This window comes from Narcine bancroftii, chromosome 9 (assembly GCF_036971445.1).
Source record: "Narcine bancroftii isolate sNarBan1 chromosome 9, sNarBan1.hap1, whole genome shotgun sequence".
Classification (NCBI taxonomy): Eukaryota; Metazoa; Chordata; class Chondrichthyes; order Torpediniformes; family Narcinidae; genus Narcine; species Narcine bancroftii.
In genome coordinates this window covers 15,905,377-15,925,310 of record NC_091477.1, presented here as the reverse complement: position 1 = coordinate 15,925,310, position 19,934 = coordinate 15,905,377, and the positions used below count along the sequence as shown (strand labels likewise).

The window sequence follows — 19,934 nt, the reverse complement described above, 5'->3', positions numbered from 1 at the left end:
CAGTTTGGCATTTTCCAGGAACTTTGCTTTATGTCAGTGGTTCTCAACCTTTCTTTCCATTCACATACCACTTTAAGTATTTCCAATGCCATAGGTGCTCTGTCAGTAAGGGATTCCTTAAGGTGGTATGTGGGTGGAAAGAAGAAGTTTGAAAATTACTGTTTTAATTGTACCTAATTGACTTGTTATGTTCATGGTTTCATAACTCCAAAGGAAATGGGCCAATGACAATTTTTCTCAAGCAAAATATTTCAGTGACAATTAGGTCTAGAGCAGGATTCTCAACCTTCCCTTCCCGCTCACATACCACCTTAAGCAATCCCTTAGTAATCACAGAGCACCAATGGCATAGGGATTACTTAAAGTGATATGTTAGTGGAAAGAAAAAAGTTGCAAACCATTGACTTTAAATGATCTGTTTTCCAATAAAATTCAATCACATAACACATAGGGTTTGCACTGCAAAATATAATTGTAAACTCTCGTTTCTATGACAAAACTCGAAAAAAATAAAAGCAGCAACGCGTTGTCAAAATTCCTTGATCCTAATATTATTTCAATAATTAATCCATCCACATATTCACAGAATAACTCACCTTTGCAGTTCTGAGTGCAACATCGATGCTAACCGTGTTGCTTCTTCTAATTCCCCCAACAAGTAGTTTCTCCTGCTGTGCATTTTTAATCTGCAGAATACCAATTTATTATAAATCTAAGACAGCAATAAAATTATTTTTCTCATGAAAAATAGTAACTACAAATGGAAAAACATAAAATGTTATGGTTGCTAAAAATGTAATACATAGCATTTAAAACACAGAATTAGACAACTTAGTTCAACAGTCTATGCCAGTATTTTTATCTGGCTCACATCTGTACATTCTGAGGTGCCTTTGTAGGTTTCTGGACCAGCAAGGGGCTCTGCGACTAAGGAACACAGACAGTTGGCTGTTGATGAAGCAAGGAACCCATGCAGGCTGTGGGCTGCTGGCGACAAAAGGTGCAAGGGGGTGCTGGTGGCTTCCTGATCATGTCAGAGGTTTCCACCTGGAGCTCAGGTTGCTGATGGCTTGGACTGAAGGTTGTGTGGCTACGGGAGCACTGGAAGCAAAGCCAGGGACACTCAATGATTCTAGGCGGGACTCTCTTTTAAGGCTGTGAGGAGCACTGGGCAATTTCCACTGATAGAAAATCTTTGTTTGCCTTATGGTAGACTAAAGGAAACCATGTAATATACTTTTTTTTCCCATTTTATGACACAATAAAAATAATCCTGAGTATCCATGAAAACGTTGGCTAGTTGGTCAACACAGATTTTCAGTACAGCTGGATACTCCATCTGGACCGGATGCTTTCCTTGGATTCAATTTCTAGAAGGCATCCTCGGACAATGACAGTAGAGGAACACCAGGGGGTGTTGAGGTGTGGAGTGGTTCTTCCTTGTTCTGTTGGTCAAATCGAGCATGGAGCTCATCTGGGGGTGAAGCTTTGGTGTCTCCTATTCCACTAAATTTGATTATGTCAGCCCTGCCACAGCTCTAATATATGTAATAACTTGGCTTCACAGTTTTCTGTAGCAACAAAGTCTCCAACTCTAACTGAAGAAATTTCTCCTCATCTGTTCTAAAAAGATATCCTTTTATTCTGAGGCTGTATCCTCTGGTCCTAGATACTTCCATGACTGGAAACATATTCTCCATATTCACTCTATCATCTTTGGTTCCAAAGTTGCACTAACATCTCTTTAAGTGAACTCCTTGGGGCCAGTTTTTGCTTCCTCATTGCTATTTCTCAGTGATGTAGCACCTTTTTGTTGTCAACTTGCTTTCATTGTTCCTGCACTTGTACTGAACTGAGCAAATTGAGATAACCAAGAGCAAACAACATGAAGCTGCAGAGACCAATGAATATTTATTTTCTGTATTGCACAGTTTGAGTGCATTTCCTTTTTGTTTTCATTTCTATTTTGTTGTACAAATCTTTGCTTGAGTACAATTTTTTTTTGGACTACTGATAAGTAGTAATTCTGCCTGGCCCACAAGAAAAAAAAAACAATCTCAGGATTGTATGTGATGTCATATGTGTACTCTGACAATAAATCTGAACTTTTATCAGGCAGCATCCATCAAAAGAAATGGTTAATCAACATTTTGGGTTGAGTGCATAACAGGTTTCGGTAAGGGAGTCCCAATGAAGGGTACTGGCCTGAAACACTGGCTAACCATTTCTTTCTGTGAATGTTGCCTGACCAACTTCATCCTGTCAACTTCTCCTTATTGCCTCAGATTCCACTATCTGCAGTTCTTTTGTTTCTCCAGTACAAGAAAACAAACACTACGGTGTAATATCTTGTCAGATTTAATTTGCCATGTGCAAATTATTTTACTTACATTCTGATCATTTTTAAAACATTTCCTTTCATCTTTTGAAATATCAAAACTATATTGTCAAAATACAAACCTTTCTGTGAGTGCTTTGCTTTGTGTATCTCTTGCTACCTGTAGGTCTTCTGTTAGTTGCTTTCGCTCCATTTCCAGCCGTTCCACCTCACTGGGTACCCATTTCCGAGGGTTTATAAACTGCAGTTCCTTCAATAGTTCTTCTTTCTCATTAATCAATATCAGCCTGTCTCGCTCTGCATCCAATACTCCAGGCCATACTTCACTAGTGAGTTTAGCTAGCTCAATTTTGATATTTGAAATCCTGTCACAAAATTTAAAAAAAATCACTGAAAACTAAAACATAAAGCAGATGATCAAAGTTTTGGTTTTGAATCTAGCATTGGGCCTCTCGAACATTCAACAAATTCAATCAGTTGAGAATAAGATAAGACAAAATGGGAGATGCAAGTATAATTTAACTGAAAAAATAGCCTCTGCAAAACTTTTGTTAATTTTCCGTGTAATTATACCAATATCACCCAATTTTCTACCTGAAGTTTAGGATTATGAAGCAAACTGTATCAAGTATTTTCTTATTTCAGAATATATTCCCAGAATTTCTTCAGTTAACTGACATATTTACATGCTTAACAGATAGATTGTGAAAAAAGTTTTGGTAAAACAACACAAAATAATGGAAACTTATTTATGAACCAAAACCAGCTTTTAAAGTCTTAGAATAATTTTACTTCATGTAGCAAATTTAAAATCCTTCAGGACAGAAACAATAATGATTATTAAAAATGAAATACAATATCAGAAAATGTACAATCATGCACTTTAGTAGAAGAAAATGAACAGGAAGATTATTTTTAAATAGGGAGAAAATTGAAAATTCCCAGATGCAAAGGGACCTGGGAGTCCTTGTGCATGATAGCCTGAAGGTAAGCTTGAATGTTTAGTTGGCGGTGAAGAAGGCAAGCATTTTTTTCTCAAGAGAAATCAAATACAAGAGCAGGGATGTGATGATGAGGCTTTATAAGACACTGGTGAGCCCTCACTTGGAGTACTGTGGGTTCCTCATTTAAGAAAGGATGTGCTGACTTTGGAGAGGGTTCAGAGGATGTTCACATGAATGATTCCAAGAATGAAATGGTTATCATATGAGGACCGTTTGACAGCTCTTGGTCTGAACTCACAGAACTTATGGGAATGAGTTGGGGGGTGGGCGGGATTCTCATTAAAATATTTTCAATGTTGAAAGGCATGGATGGAGTAGTTGTAGAAAGATAGTTTTACATGGTGGGAGATTCTAGGACAAGAGGGCACAAATTCAGGATGGAGGAGTGCCCATTTGAAACAGAGATGTGGAGTAATCTTTTAAGCCAGAGGGTGGTAAATCTGTGAAATTTGTGGCTACAGGTGTTTGTGGTCATTGGGTATATTTAAGGCAGAGATTGATAGGTTCTTGATTAGCCAGGGCATCAAAGGTAATGGGAGAAGGCTAGGCAATGGAGTTTGGTGGTAAAATGGATCAGCTCATGACTATACGGCACGGATGAATGGCCTATTTCTACTCCAATGTTGACCACTTTTGGAGCAGCACTTTGTACTGACCTTCTCTTTGATTCTTCATATTGAAGGCTAAGTTTCACTTTTTCAGCCAATTTGGTGTTTCTGCCACAAACAAACTAAAAATGAAACAGATTGAAAATCAATTCCAGCACAAGTACAACTAAATAAATGAATTTTTGCAGCATCTTCCATTTTATTTCAGAATGTCAATGCAAAATAAATAGTTTGTATTATCTTGACAGTCAGTTTAAGAGTCAACAATGCATATTTATAAAGTAGAATAGATTGACTATTGTTTACAATGTAAGTGAAATGGGAAAGTGGAGCGGAGCAGGTCATAACAAATCAGCAGTGAGATGTGAAGAAATTAATATTTGACAGATACTAAGCGATATAGGAAATTGTGTGACGTTCAACCACAATCATCCATTTGGCATGAGCGACAAACTCAAGTTAAGGTCTTAACCAGGAGTCTACAATCAGTGTTTAAAAGCCTGTTCTCCCCATTCCAATTTTATTAAGGGTAGTTTCCTTTGTATCCTCTTGCCCCAATAATTACCCCCATTCTTCACCCCATGAAGCCAATCCTCTGTTTGATCCTCTCTAAAACCTCTCAACAACATAAACACCCCCTCCTCAGGCTCCTTGATAAGCTAATCATGTCCCCCTCCCCCCCCCCTATTCCAACAGACATTGGTCATAATCACCCCACTTCCTTAGTGGTTCTTCAATAATCTTCTTACTGCAACCCTTTCTCCAACCTTCTCCCATTGCCTGCATCAATGGCCATTCATTAATCCAATCTAATCAGTTGTCCCTGCATTCTCTCCTTGATCTCTGTTTTGGGCACAGACCTCTACAGAACATCAGGCTGTGATCCCACAGCACCTTCTTGAATATGTGAGAAAAAAAAACACCAAAGAAATATCATCATATTTGATGAGTTTGCATTGCTTATCACATCAATATCATTAAAAATGAAACATGTCAGAATATACATACACTTACATCTCCTGAAACATCTGTCTGGGACCCAACATCTGAGCAGAGGCGGCTGACAGATTGTGTTGAATTTGCTAACAAGGAATGGCTGTTCCAAAGATCAGAATGAAGCTCTGTTTGAAGTCGGAAATTACCTCTCAATCTAGCTAGGTTCTAAAAAAAAAATAAAAAATATTTTGTTTTATTAGGTCACTTCAATTCTCATTGCTCAGGACAATGCACAGCACCATCTGAGACTATTCAGTCACTCATTAAGGGCAAAGATGACCATTCACCTCAATTCCTGAATCCTGGCAAATCCTTGTATCCTTTTACCTTACATGCACATATTTCTCCATATTATAACCAATAATGAACGGGAAAGGAAGCTACCATGCTCAAAATATTAAGACTTTACACTAATGAAATTCAAAGTCCTAAAATAACTATTCAGACATGCAACCTTAGATTATGTAATTTATTATCTTCATCCCATGAAATTACTCTCCAATGCAGCAAATTATCTTAAAAACAAACATTAACAAATGTAATCATCAGTTATTACTCATCCAAAACCAATCTCAAAATTGCAAAGAATTCATGAGTCATATTTCAGGTTTCAGAACGGGTAAGTGATTGAAATACTTGGCCTGTATGCCATTCAGATTCTACCTGAATTAGGTCTCTTTTTTCCTTCTCTCCAGAGCTAATAGCTTTTTTGATGGTTTTCATTTCACTCACAATCGCCTTGGCTTCATCAAGTTTGTATCCTCCCTGAGACGCTGACATCTTTAGATCAATTCTGGAAATATAAATATATATATATATTTATATTGTAGCTGACTGTTACAAAGAAACATACACACTTGTAGTGTGGGAGGTAAAGCTCTGAGATTTATTGAGACTGGAAAGGCCCCTTTTATACAGTTTCCCACCGTTTGTGAATATCCTTCTTCCCCAGCCTGTTATTGATCAGTTAGCTGGGCAGCATGGACAGAGCCATTTTATGGCTGCTAGTCTTGTACTGGTTTAGCTTTCAACTGCTGCAGTTTGCTGTGTTAAGGGACTTGTTACAATGCGTTATGTTGCTGCTGACTACTGCGGGTGCCGCATGATGTGCCAGCTTGATCTCTGTGGTGGAGTGCCACCACAATACACACACACACACACACACCACACACACACCACACACACACCACACACACCACACACACACCACACACACACCACACACACACCACACACACCACACACACACCACACACACACCACACACACACCACACACACACCACACACACACCACACACACACCACACACACACCACACACACACCACACACACACCACACACACAAGTTTAAATATTAAGGATTGGTCTTGGCAATTTACAAAACATCAAAATATTTCTGTGCAGTTTTTCTTCATCAAAAAGGAATGTGCAGTAATAGTCAAATTAAAAATGTAATTCAATAGTTTCAGCTTAAATATTTACTGAGATAAGGCATAGAAATCAATGTTCAAGAAATACAATACAGTAAAACCCCTGGTATCCAGCACCTATAGAGATTGGTAGATTCGGATAAATATTTTCTGCTTACTTTCGACTTGCTGTTACACTGTTTAACTAATGAAAGTGTATTAAGAATAAGCAGTTTAAAAGACAAAAATGTTATACGCACTCACACTGAACAAACTTCACTTGCATAATATACAAACTTTTATTTTCAGTCACATTCTTTGAAAACATTTAACCGTTGATGCATCTGCAGGTTCCTCTCCCTCCACCGAGTCGTCCGAAAGACAAACAATAACATTATAGGTAAGTAGCCGAACCCCACTGATGAAGTATCTGACTCGGGCAACTTTTACTAAATAGGGATAAGGAGATACTAAGACAGTCACCCCAACAGCAAACCGTACAAGAACCTTCCTGAGCGGTAATCTTTCAAGCACCAAAGCCTGGTGAACTTTATACATGTTAAATTCTGTGCACAGTATGGTGATTGCCTGAAACCAGAGAACTTGGAAGAAGGAAAAGTGCGATTGAACTATGAACCAAAGAACTTTTCTTGAATTTACACACACATTACATACACACGTGCTTAGAATTAGAAGGGGGTAATTTGAGTTAGTATAGTATAAGAATAGAGTTAAGTTAAAGTTTGATTCTATTTTCATGTTTGAAGTTGATTAAAAATAACTTTTGTTTTGAAAGCCACTTGTCTTGGTGAATGTCTATTGCTGCTGGGTTTTGGGGTCCTTTGGGCACATAACAGTTACTTCAGAGAACTAATTATTAAAATATTGAATTATTTATATTTTGTGTACATCTTAATTGTAATATAGGGAATACAGCATGGTAACAGGCCCTTTCAGCCTGAGCCTTCCAATTGCACTCTTATGACAAATTAATATACTAACCCATACATCTTTGGAAAGTAGAAGGAAACCAGTTTGGTCACGTGGAGCACACACAAACTCCTTTCAACAGAGTCAGTTTTGAACCCAGGTCACTGGTGCTGGAAATAGCATTGTGCTAACTGCTACATTAACTGTACCACCCTCAACTAATTTCACATAACATGAAGTAGCACAGCAATTGGAATTTGAGGAAAGGAATTTGTGAGAAAGGTAAACCAAATCAGGTGCCTGCCACCTAATAGATTGAAGAATTTTCACTATGATAGCAATCTAAACCAGAGAAAGCACATGAGAATACACAATTCAATAGCAAAAACCAAAATAATCCAACAGTAAAAAGGAAATAGCAAAAAAAAAACATTTCCAAATCTTAAGTAATAATTAAAAATAGAAAGGAATAAGAATCCACTCTCATAAAGTTGATATTCACTACCAGAAATTACTTCATTAAATTTCAACCCATCACCACACTTAAAATTCAGTTACATGTAAATACTAAAGTTCGTATATCCAACATGTTTAGTTATTTCCGGAAGACTTGTACTTCAACCTTATTGTTTGCATGATTTAATAGCAAGGTATCCTGAAAGCCAAGCTTGCTGGGAAACAAACAAATGACAGCAAGTTTGCAACATTCAAGTTTTATTGCACAAATGCACAACTAAACAGACCACTTAAGAGCGACAATGAGGAGTGAGGCTGTTTGTAAATTACTGACAGTAAATGAAGTTAAATTAATATTCAACAATTTACACACGTTACATTGTTTTTCTGGTAAATTTCTCTCATGTCTGCAACTCTGCTTTTTAAATATATTCTGTTTTGAGTAAACTGATTTTGGCTTGAAATAAACCCCTCCCTGCTTCCAAATCATTGTCTGACAGTAATATTAATAGTTTCACTTGATTACAAAGATATTATGATGCTCTCCATTCAGTTAATCAGTGTATTGGTATTCAAGCCAAGGAAATACCCTAGTTACAAAGTAGGATGGTTGCCTAGAAACCAGAATTCATAACCTTAGGCTTACAACTCAATTTCAATGAGAAATTAAAGAGAAAGGAAGTTTGGGAACTTGTTGCACTTCTTAAAACCACAATATCTATTGCCAAAAGGACAAAGTTAGCCAAGGTATAGAAAAGTCATGCCAACAAGTTCCCTTCCAAGACACCTTCTTAACATGGAGATATATTAAAATTCCATTATCAATCTGGGATCCAAACTAACTATCAATACCACAGCAGGTGTACACTTGCCAGGATGGCAACACTTCAAGAAGTCACCTTACTGCCAACTTTTCAAGGACAATGAGAGTTTGGAAATAAATTGCCAATGACATGACATTCAATAGATAGAATCACGCAAATGCCCTTCCTAGTCCTGCGTGGTCGACCTGCTTATGCTCAGAGGAGTTCGAGGCTGGGAATCAGTTTGAGCACATCTTATCCAAGGAGTTTGGTACTTTTAACTCACCTCTGCTATGTTTCCTTTTATGTACTTCCTTAGCACTCCATGCCAGTATCACAGCCCACACAATTTCAACTCACTATCCATTCATCGCATTTCCCAGTCCTTTGATACAGATATACAAACCCAATCAGAGATTTATTGACCTGGCCCTCTCATGGAATTGATTAGACATTCATCCCCAATCTCATTCAGCCAATGCTCAGCAGGGCCTTCTGCCAGCTTGCCACCCAGATCCTTTTTACAATCCTCACTTGACATCTGCCCTTCTAAACTCTGGGCTAAAGACTATCCTTCCCAGCCATAGTCATCCCTTCTGATGCCTAACTTTCCCCTTGCAACAGTAAATCAGGCATAGGAAAGGCACTGGAGGTCAGAAGACATTTTAGAAATCCACATTGCCTGGGTCTCATGTGACTCTGAATGCTGTGAACAAATGTTTATTGCTCTGTCATACATGAACAGTATTAACATCTGAACAGGTGACATTCAATTTCTACACATTATCTTTTTTTTCCGTTGATCTCAATCTTCAAACTACCCCCATAAAGTAATTAAATAGTAGTGTAGTCTTCATTTTGTTGGAGGGAGAATTTCCCTGAGAAACAAATACCATAAAGATGAGTGTACTTTGCCAGATTTCTGTTCGTCTTCTCTAAGAGTCTTCATCTCCTTTTGCAACATTGAATTATTATTACTGATAACTAATGTTAAACATGTAATCCATTTACAGCACACAATAAGGAACAAGCAGTATAGAAATTTATACTTTATATCACAGAAGGATTTCTGTTACCTTTCTTTAGATAACTGCTTCTGTCTTGAATTTCTTCAGCTTGTTAAATAGTTTCAGCGCAACAGGCAATAACCATTTTGGGGATGGATACCATATTCGTAATTCAATAGGAAAACTGAAGTGGCCGGACACCAGTTAAGACTTTTATTTCAGAATATGCAACTGAAATTACTCTGGGCATGGCCAATGAGCAGCTATGGTGGGTGAAAGAAAGGGAATCAAAGGAAGGAAGGTGTGGTAAGAGGTTTTGAGGGAAAAGGTGACTGCCAAGGCTATTTGGAGCAGTGATAATGATGGGTAGGAGATTTACATAGATAGTCAGAGCAGGAGTTGACCATCTGGCCTGCTCCATCATTTAACAAGATCATGGCTGATCTGAATATAGACTCAGCACCACCTAACAGCCTTTTCTCCATAACCTGCAATTTCTCTGCTCTACAGCAATCTATCTAATTGTCCTTTAAATATATTGCATGAGGCAGCCTCTATTGCTTCTTTGGGCAGAGAATTCCACAAATTCACTACTCTCTGGAAAAATCAGCTCCTCTTCATTTCCATCCTAAATCTACTCCCCTGAATCTGAGGCAAATTCTCATCACCCAGTGGAAACAACTTTACTCCCCATCTTATCTCTTTCATAATGTAACTTGTTTCTATTATATCCCTTCTCATTCTTTGTTTGCAGATAACATAAAGATTGGTGTTCTGGATAGTTGAGAAGATGGTCATAGGTTGAAAAAGGACATCGGATGTAAAGTTGGGCAGAGAAATGGCAGATGCAGTTCTATCCAGAAAAGTGATCCACTTTGTAACTCAAACTTGAGGGCAGAGTACATGGTTAACTGCAGGAATCTTAGTGGTGTGGAGGAACAGAGGGATCGTGAGGTCCAAGTCCATAGATCCGTTAATATTTCCATACAAGTTGATAGGGTCATTAAGAAGGCATATGGTGTGCTGGCCTTTATCATTCAGGGGTATTGTTCAAGAGTTGTAAGTTACTGTTGCAGGTCTGTAATACTCTCATAATTGCATTCAGCTCTTATTGCCTCATCATAGGAAAGATGTGGAAGCAGAAGCTTCACCAGAATGCTACTTGGATTGGAGTACATGCCTTATGAAGAAAGGTTCAGTGATCTAGGGCTTTTCTCTTTTGAAGGATGTAAGGAAAAGGAGACTTACTAGAGGTGTACAAGATTGTGAGAGGGAAAGAGTGGACAGCCAGACTTTTTCACCGAGGGTAACACCCATTTAAGATGAGTGGAGTAAAGTGTGGGAGAGATGGCAAAAGTATGTTATTTTTATATAAACATAGAGTGATGGATGCTTAGAATGCACTGCCAGGGGTGGTAGTGAAGGCTGTGAATGTTTAAATTACTCTTGGATAGGCAAATGGATGCAAGGAAAATGGAGAATTATGGGCTACAAGGGAAAGAAGGATTAGACTGATCATGGAATACATTTATATAGTCAGCACAACATCATGGGCTGAAGCACCTGTACTGTGCTGACCTGTTCCATGTTCTTCGAAATTCCAGCAAGGCCTGAGGAATCAATCTCTCCATGTTGATTAAAACCCTCATCTCTTGTTGAATCTCCTCTGCACTACCTCCAAAGCCAGTATTTTCTTTCGCAAGTAAGGAGACCAGAACAGCACAGTAGCTTCAACAGTTGCAGCAGAATCTGCCTACTCTTAACTTCAATCCCTCTAGCAATAAAGACCAACATGCCATTTGCTTCTGGGTTTCCCGTTGCACCTGCAAACTTAACATTTTGTGATTCATATACACGTGCTCCCAAATCACTCTCTACAACAGCATGCTGCACTCTTTCACCAATTAAATAATAATCTGATCTTCTCTTTTCCTTCCATAGTGGATGACCTCGCATTTATCAACATTGTACTCCATTTGTCAGACTCTTTGTCACTCACTTAACTTACCTATACCTCTCTAAACTCTGCATCCTCTGCAAAATTGCAGTTCCACTTAATTTAATGTGATCAGTCCTCCCGTACAAATTGTTAATGTTCATTGGGATCAGTTGCAGGCCTAGCACAAACCTCTGCAACACTCGACTTACCACTGATTGCTGACCAGAGAAAAATCAATTTATCCCAACACTATCTTCTATTGGTTAACCAATTCTCAATCCATGCTAATAGAGTTAAGCCCCTGGTATCCAGCAACTATGGGGATTTGTGGATAAGTGAATTTTCTGGTTGCTTGAGATTGTGTTTCACATGATTGGCAAACTAATGGCGAGGCATACCAAATTTAAACCCGCATATTTTACCTTTTTATTTTCTGCAATTCTTTTCCCAGGGTTTTATTGTACATTACTGCCCCCCACCACCCCGAGCTCCATGCATCCTACATGACAAGTTATTAAACATCTTCTGATAATCCAAGTTTACAACATCCATGTGTTCCCCTCTATTCACTCCATTCGTCACATCCCCAAAGAACTACAGCAAATTTGTCAAATATGACCGGGCTTTCTGAATCCCTGCTGCAAATGCCTGATGGAACAATTTCTGTCCAGAAATTATTGTTGGTCAAGGAACCAGAAAAAAACAGTAAACGCATGGACAGAATAGATATAAAAAGGTTGTTTCCAATGGAGGGAGAGTCTGGGACACAACTTCATGGTTGAAGGACTTCTGCTTAGAACAGAACAGAAATGCATAGGAAATTCTTCAGCCAGAGGGTGGTAAATCTGTTGAATTTGTTGCCACATACAATTGTGGAGGCTAGGTCATTGGGTATATTTAGATAAAGATTGATAGGTTCTTGATAAGCCAGGGCATCAAAGGTTATGGAGAAAAGGCCATGCACTGGGGCTGAGTGGGAAATGGAACAGCTCACAATTAAATGGTGAGGCGGAAATATGGGCTGAATAGTCCATTTCTGCTTCTATATCTTACGGTCTTAGGATGGGTATGGGGTGAGTATAGTAACTGAAGGAGGCTGAAATTCAAATGTGCAGTCTTTCTAATGTTCTTGGTGATCTTAAAAATAGCAATAAAACATGCATTGCACATCAGTAAGAATTTCTGCCTGCTTTAGGAGCCTTGTGTGGAACATGTGGTAGACATATGATGTGTTCTGGAATGATTATATTGTCCTTGATTCATGCTCTGTTCATGTTCTAGTTTGGGCAGAAACTGGATCATATGACATATAATAAAAGGTGACACGAGATCTAATTTCTAGACAATCATCTTTCCAGTAGTAGCAGCAAGCATCCTTTAGATCAAAAAAACCAAAATGCTGTGAACAAGAACAAAAAGCTCTCCAAAGCACAAATATAATGTGCACTTACTAAAACAGGAAACAAAGTGCATGCAAAAAAAAAGCAAAGGTGAAAAGATAAAAGATCTTGCTTCAAGTTTCCACGTATTTTGTTACCAACAAAGCTGTTGCTAATCAAAATTTAGGTCACATTCCAAAGGCACTTCTCTACAAGTCTAAACAAGATCACCGGCAGAAGGTATTATAACATCTTAGAAATTTATAGCACAGGAGGTGGTGATTCTGCTCATTGCATCCATAGTCACTGAGCAAGATCATTCACTTCCAGTCTTGCTCTGCGCCTTGAATATTGAAGCACATTGAGCTCATGGAGATACATAATTAATATTGTATAATGAATGTTTCTGCCTCACCATTCTATCTGGCAGTGAATACCACGTATCTATCACAAAATGGATGAAAAATATTTCCTCAACACCTCCATCAATTTAAATCTCTGGCCCTTGTTATTCACTTTTCTGCTGAGAAAATGTCCTTACTATTCATCCTATCCAGGCCTTTATTTCATTGTCACTTCAAAAACAAGTCCGATCTTAGAATGAAACTTCTTCAGCTCCAACAACATATTTACAAATATCCTCTGTTTTCCAGTGTTTTTGTGACACAATAACCAGAACACAATGTCCCAAGCATGGCTGAACCAGTATTATTTCAGAATGGCCTTCAGGGAAAGAAATGTTCTGTTAGCCAACTTCACAGATTTATCTATCTTTCTTACTACTTTCAGAGATCATTTGACATATACTTTACAAGTTTGTACCATTTATTTTGTCTTGTTTCTTTTTCTATCCTTGCAATTCAACCAATCCCTTGTTGTCTTTTGGCAATCTACATCTTTCTTAATTTGCTTTCTCACCCTTACAGTTAAATCCACCACATTGTTATGAGCACCAAAAACTAACTTAATTTTTTCTTCCTTCTCAAAAAGTTAAACGCAAACCATGCTGTGTGCTTCAAGGAATCTCAAATGTTCATATACGTGGTAAATTAATCTGCATCTTGAGAATTCTTTGTCAAAATTAACTGTAATTTCTCATTTTATTTAATTCCTGAATTTGTGCAACTCTATTACCAATTCCTAAATATGTTGAGAATCACCTATTATTTAAACTTTCCTGATTTTAGTCACTGTTTCAAATCCTTTTACTTAATGAATAAAAATGATGATCCATTTTTTTCCTTGCACCTCTCCATTGTGAATTAATTGTCTCAGCATTAAGTTTCATTTTTTGAGTTCCACAACCACTCCCCCCCACCCCCCCCCCCCACCATTTTCTGCCATTGAAATACTTATCATCATTTCTTGCTTTTGTATGGAATGTTTCTATGTTCTGGCCATAATTCTCCTTTAAATTTATGTGCAACTCTAACCTTAAATTTTTCTGTTTCAACATCCAGTTTAGATACTTCCATTGGCTTTTAACCTCAAATGATCTTTGTTGAAAAGCTTTTTCCATACTGTTGATGTTTTGCTGATACATTTAGTGGCCACTGTGTTATTTTGTTAATGGTTAAAAATTAGTCATAACATATCATATCATTTATAATTGAAAACACACAAGTTTATTCATCCATTATCATACCCAAAATATTTGTTGGGGGTCTCAACAAGGGGCATTCCATTTGCTAAATCCTGATGACTGGAACAGTGCTTGCTCACTTCTATTCTTCAATATCTCTATGAAAACCAGTTCATTCAACAAATTTCCTTTTCCAAAATTTGGCTTGACCAAATTCAGTCACAGGTCGGACTGCAGTGCCAAAGTCAATTTCTGACTGAGACACCCATAACTGAAATTTTTGGATAAATAGCATAGGCAGCACAGTTGGCATAGCGCAACACCTTTATAGGACCAGCAATCAGGATCGGGGTTCAAATCCTGTGCTGTCTGTAAGATCTGCATGGATTTTCCCCGGGCCTCCAGTTTCCTCCCATCGTTTGAAACGTATCGGAGGTGTTTCTTAATTGGGTGTCCACTCGATGAATGGACTCGAGGGGCGAAATGCCTTGTTGCCATGCTTCATGTTTTTGACATTTTTCTTAAAAAAAATGATTAACTATAAGACTCTATATAAAAATCACAAATACCCATTTCTCATTCAGAAATATAACATTCACCATTCTCTAATTGTAGTCTACAATTTCCATTGGACATGCATTTGAAGTGGAAAAGCTATTTCTATTAAGAATTGTATTTCTTTGCAAATATTTTTTTTCCCCACAAGGTCTTTGAATTTTATACTCACGCTTTGAGAGTTTCAAATCCTTGCTCTTTGTACTGCAGTTCGTGCCTCATGTGAGTTAACTCTCTCTTCAACTTTTTCACCTATTGTGAAAAAAATTACATAATTCAGGAATAATTTTGATGTTATTTTTCAATATTTTTGTGATAATACTTAGCCACTTCTGAACCAAAGAGTCATAATGTGAAAAGAACAATATAGGCAGACCTTTCTGCAAACCCTAGTGAAACAAATGTGATATTCTTCACAGCTCTGGTCTGCACACTCAAGGATGTGTTTCATTTTAATGGAAGGAATGGAGCAAAAGTTCATCATGTTGATTCCTGGGATTACTGTTTTGGTCTAGGAGAACAGATTAAGAGAATAGGACCAATGTCCAGGTGATCTCATTGAAATTGACAAAATTCTTAAGTGGTTTGACAAGGTAGATATGAACTTGATCTTTCTCCTGGCTGTGATGTCGAAAATCAGGCATCAGTCTCAAAATAAGTTGTTAAAAATTTGGAAGAGAGGAGGAGAAATTCCTGATCTAAAGGACAGTGAATCTTTTGAATTTTCTCCCCAAGAGAAATGTGAAGGCTTATTCATTAAGTAGAGGCAAGAGATTTACTTTTAAATTTTAAGAAAATCAAAAGATTTAGAGTTAGTGCTGAAAAGTAGTGAGCTCAAAATCCAGCTATGATCTAATTGCCGAGAAGCTGCAGATATAATTGAATATTGTACGATCAATTGCAAACATCTCCATTTATGATGAAAGGAAGATAATTGATGACGCACCTCATGATGATTGGGACTCGAACACTGCCTTGTGAAGTTAATCTGAAATAGTTATTTTTACATACATGAATAGAGCCTGATGGATGCATGTGGTCCAGCCAGATCTGACAGCCAATAAACAAATCAATTGTTTGCCTCGTTCATGAAACCACAAAATCTTCGTTAAAAGGCCATATGACCATAGGATTTAGATGTTAAACTCAATAAAAATATTTTAAAAGGAAAAGACCAATTCATGACTATGAATCAGAATTCTACAGCTCTAAACTAGTACAGAGAAATGCCAATGTGGTGATACCAAATTGATTATCGAAAGTTAATAATTTACTTTTGATCTTACCCTTGATTTGGTTGTTGAGATTTCTGCTTTGAGAATGTCTGGATCATATTTAGTACTTGATGAAGAGCCTGAAAACACTGAAAAAAATACAACCAAAATATTCACAGAAGCATTTTGGATTTTAAAAGCACAATAAAGATAAAATGTAAATCACTATTATCATCAAGGTATCTGAAGATTCAAGCACCTTTTAAAAAAAACACCATTCCTTCCAGAATGCAGAGCCTCACTTAACTATAAATATACTCACTCTGATGTTTACAGAAATGCCATTAGTTTCATGTGGAATTGCCAACAATTCTCCACATCGCTGTAAGCAATTTTGGTACAGCACACCCAGCCAACCCACCCACCCCCAACCCATCCCCAAACTGGACTTGATGTGGATCAGATTTAGAAAGGAAAAGGCAAATTTTAAAAGAATTGTTGGTGCTTCTGCAAGGGTCATTCCATTTTCCAAATACTGATAACAAGGGAAGTATGTTTTTTTAAACTTCTCTACTATCTTTATGTATGCTATAACATTCAAAATATCTCCACTCTTAAAGACTTCCTAGAATAAAGCCAAAGTCACATATACATCTGATATGGGGACACCAATATCCCGAGCATAAAGCCCTGCAAAAGGTAGTGGACACAGCCCAGGACATGACATGCAAATCCCTCCCCACCATCAAGAACATCTACAGGGAATATCTACATCTGGCACCAGGGAGCAGGAGCAATCATCAAGGATCCACACCACCCAGCACATGTTCTGTTCTCGCTGCTACCATCAGGAAAGAGATATAGGTGCCACAAGACACATCACCAGGTCTCGGAACAGCTGCTATCCCTCTACAATCAGACTCCTCAATCGGGGACTCATTTACGGACTCTCACTTTTGCACTTTCTTTCCCTCTCTTCAGTACAGTTTGTTTACATTTATTTGTTTACATGTGTACAGTTTATTTTTGCACTGACAATAAGTGGTAATTCTGCCTCACCCACAGGAAAAATAATCTCAGGGTTGCACGTGATGTCATTATATGTACTCAACGACAATATATCTGAAATCTGAGGTCTATAGTACCAAAGTCACAATTTATGACTCAGAAGAGTCAGAAATTGTGGAAGGGAAAAGGCAAGTTTCATATTATCTGAGTTACTTTAATTTAATTGAGTTAAATTGAAATATATTTCATTGTAAAAAATAATTTTTCATACTTTTTGAACATCCACCAATGTCAGAGACATTGTTAATAGTCAAATTATTATTTGACATCTTTCCCCCGGGACATACTTCAACAACTAACAAGACATTTCTCCATGATTTACCATCACACTGTCCTAACCAATCAGATTGGAGCCTGCTTCATCAGAGATGAAGCTACCACTGGATAGCACCCCAGGAAATTCAAGGCAAATAATCTCTGGTTTAAAGCAAGGTTCTGTATAATTCAAGTCAATCTCATTTGAAATTGATCCATTTCAGCCAACTACTGTCAATGTGAATATTATCTATCTTTTATATTTATTCTCTCTTTCCATATGCTAATATATACTATTGAAGTTTTTTTTTTAAACAACGTCTCTGTTCAGCTGCAGCAAGAACAAATTTTGGTGCATATTTAGATTGTACTTATGCTATGACAATAAATTCATCATCATTACCATGGAACATATTTTGCTCCAAAAGTGCTCGGTAATCTAAACAGCGAGTAAAAAGAACATCTTTAACAACAGGGGAAAGCATAAATCCAACAGACACTAAACATTCACTACACCCTAAACTTCATCACAGAAACTCTGCATTTGGATCAGTGTAAGAAACACTTTACTAAAGGTTCCTTTCTTGTCACATCATAATGAATTAAAAATATAAATACTGTACATGATATACTTCAACTTTTGTCTGCAGTAAGGCATACGAAGAGTCGCCATGAGCATTGCCCCGGTGCCACTAACAATCAGAGAAAGAGAAGCAAGAGAGTCCCTTCAGAGGCACTGAACGTCCATAGATTTGCCTCCAACGCTCCCGCAGCCGCAGACTCCAGTTCAAACCATCAGGAAATAAGAGTTACAAATCCAAATCTCTAATACAATCAGGACGCTTTCAGCATCCAAGGATCTTCTGGACCCCTTCCTGGCCTCAGCACCCTCTCAAATTCCACTTCTGATACCTGGTTCCCATTAGCCAATTTCCAGCAGCTCACAGCCTGTGTGGGTCCTTCAGCTGCTGAATCCCTTTCTGGTAAGGTCATCTCTTATACTCTTCCTTCTCAACAGGGGCATTCTCCCCCACATCTGGTGCCCTGTGCCAATCTGCTGCTCACCCAGAGTACGGTGCCTGGAACAGACGCCAAAACCTTGGGCACAGACTGGCTTGCAGGATTTAAAAAAAAAAAAACCACAGACTTCTTTAACAGGCCGTTTAAAGCCTGTGCAGAGCCAGTGGCATCAGCATCAGGCAGTAGGACTCCGCGGAGCAGCGCTGTGTCATCGCTCCCTGCTCTCCTGGATCTGCACCAGTAGCAACAATGCCATGGTCTACTATGGTAATAACTCCTCGTCTAGAAAAGAAATAGCTTACAAGGAACAGCACTCACAGCTCATCTGGGAACCCGATTTATCATTCCATACATCATATAGTTGTTTATATTCATGTTGGGCCAATTCTAATCTCTGTTGCTTCACTTGGTAGATTTCCTTTTGTGCAGCTAATGCATCCTGAGCAACTACCAAATAGTCCTTCAACATGCGTTCCTGTTCTCTTCGCCACTGAGCCCGAGGATCCTCCACTTGTGTTGTTTCTGAAAGGCAATGGAACAAGATATTATATTCTTCTCATTTAAAAATTTTAAGGAAGTATGGATGATCCATAAAAGTTCAAGGGAGAACATAAATTTAATTATGGAATAATTCAGATGTGGGATTTGGTAAATAGAGAATACAAAACTGCAAAATGAACTGTGGTTTATAATTTCTAAAGTTCACAAAGCACTTTCAGCCTACTCCACCAATCTATAACTTAAACCTACTCTGTCCTTAACATTTATCTTCCTGCCTAATTGTAATAACTTTTGCTTCTATCATTCAAAACAGTAACTTTGCCTCAAAAACTCTATATCCACATCCAAGTACAAAATTACAAAGATTCAGAACACAGAGCAGAAACTCCACCTCATGAGACTATTCCCTCTTGTTCCATTCTTATTGCAAAACAACCTCACTATTGTGCCCCTTCAAATGCTTGTGTTTCAAAAAGATTGCCTCATTATTATTTTAAACTTAAGAATACAAGCTCACACTTCATAATCTTTCTTCACTGCACAACTTCCTCATCCCGGAAATCAATCTGGTCAAACTATATCTAATGCCGTTTGGAACAATCACTAAATATATCCTTCCTTATTGAAGGAGAACAAAAACTGGATGCCTCATCAAACCCTGACTTTTATTCCACAAACCCTGACTTTTATTCCATTATCCCCTTGTAAATAGTATTACATCCAATTTAACTTTATAACTTATTGAACATGCATGCTAATTTTGTGTTTCTAAATTCTCTCAAAATATAAAAGAGAGCTATTTCATTGAGTCTATGTAGGCTCAGTGCAATTCCATGCCCCATTAATTTTATCTGTAACCTATATGCT

General features: G+C 37.9%; 1 protein-coding gene across 3 annotated transcripts in view; it reads right to left on the bottom strand.

The window, feature by feature from the left end:
* The window catches only part of LOC138743220 (protein KIBRA-like), a 92,573-nt gene that overhangs the window by 42,371 nt on the left and 30,268 nt on the right, over positions 1 to 19,934 (bottom strand). For 2 of the 3 annotated variants that reach the window (XR_011344734.1, XM_069898178.1), the window contains exons 3-10: positions 18,885 to 19,088; positions 16,296 to 16,372; positions 15,182 to 15,261; positions 5,610 to 5,739; positions 4,959 to 5,111; positions 3,999 to 4,072; positions 2,461 to 2,703; positions 597 to 686 (exon numbers count right to left, since the gene is read on the bottom strand). Coding sequence is in view for 2 of the 3 variants with exons in the window: in XM_069898178.1 (XP_069754279.1) it covers positions 597 to 686; positions 2,461 to 2,703; positions 3,999 to 4,072; positions 4,959 to 5,111; positions 5,610 to 5,739; positions 15,182 to 15,261; positions 16,296 to 16,372; positions 18,885 to 19,088 (1,051 nt within the window). In the remaining variant the exon portion in view is untranslated. The remainder of the gene's footprint in view (positions 1 to 596; positions 687 to 2,460; positions 2,704 to 3,998; positions 4,073 to 4,958; positions 5,112 to 5,609; positions 5,740 to 15,181; positions 15,262 to 16,295; positions 16,373 to 18,884; positions 19,089 to 19,934) is intronic. The other variant, XM_069898179.1, reaches the window with a different exon arrangement.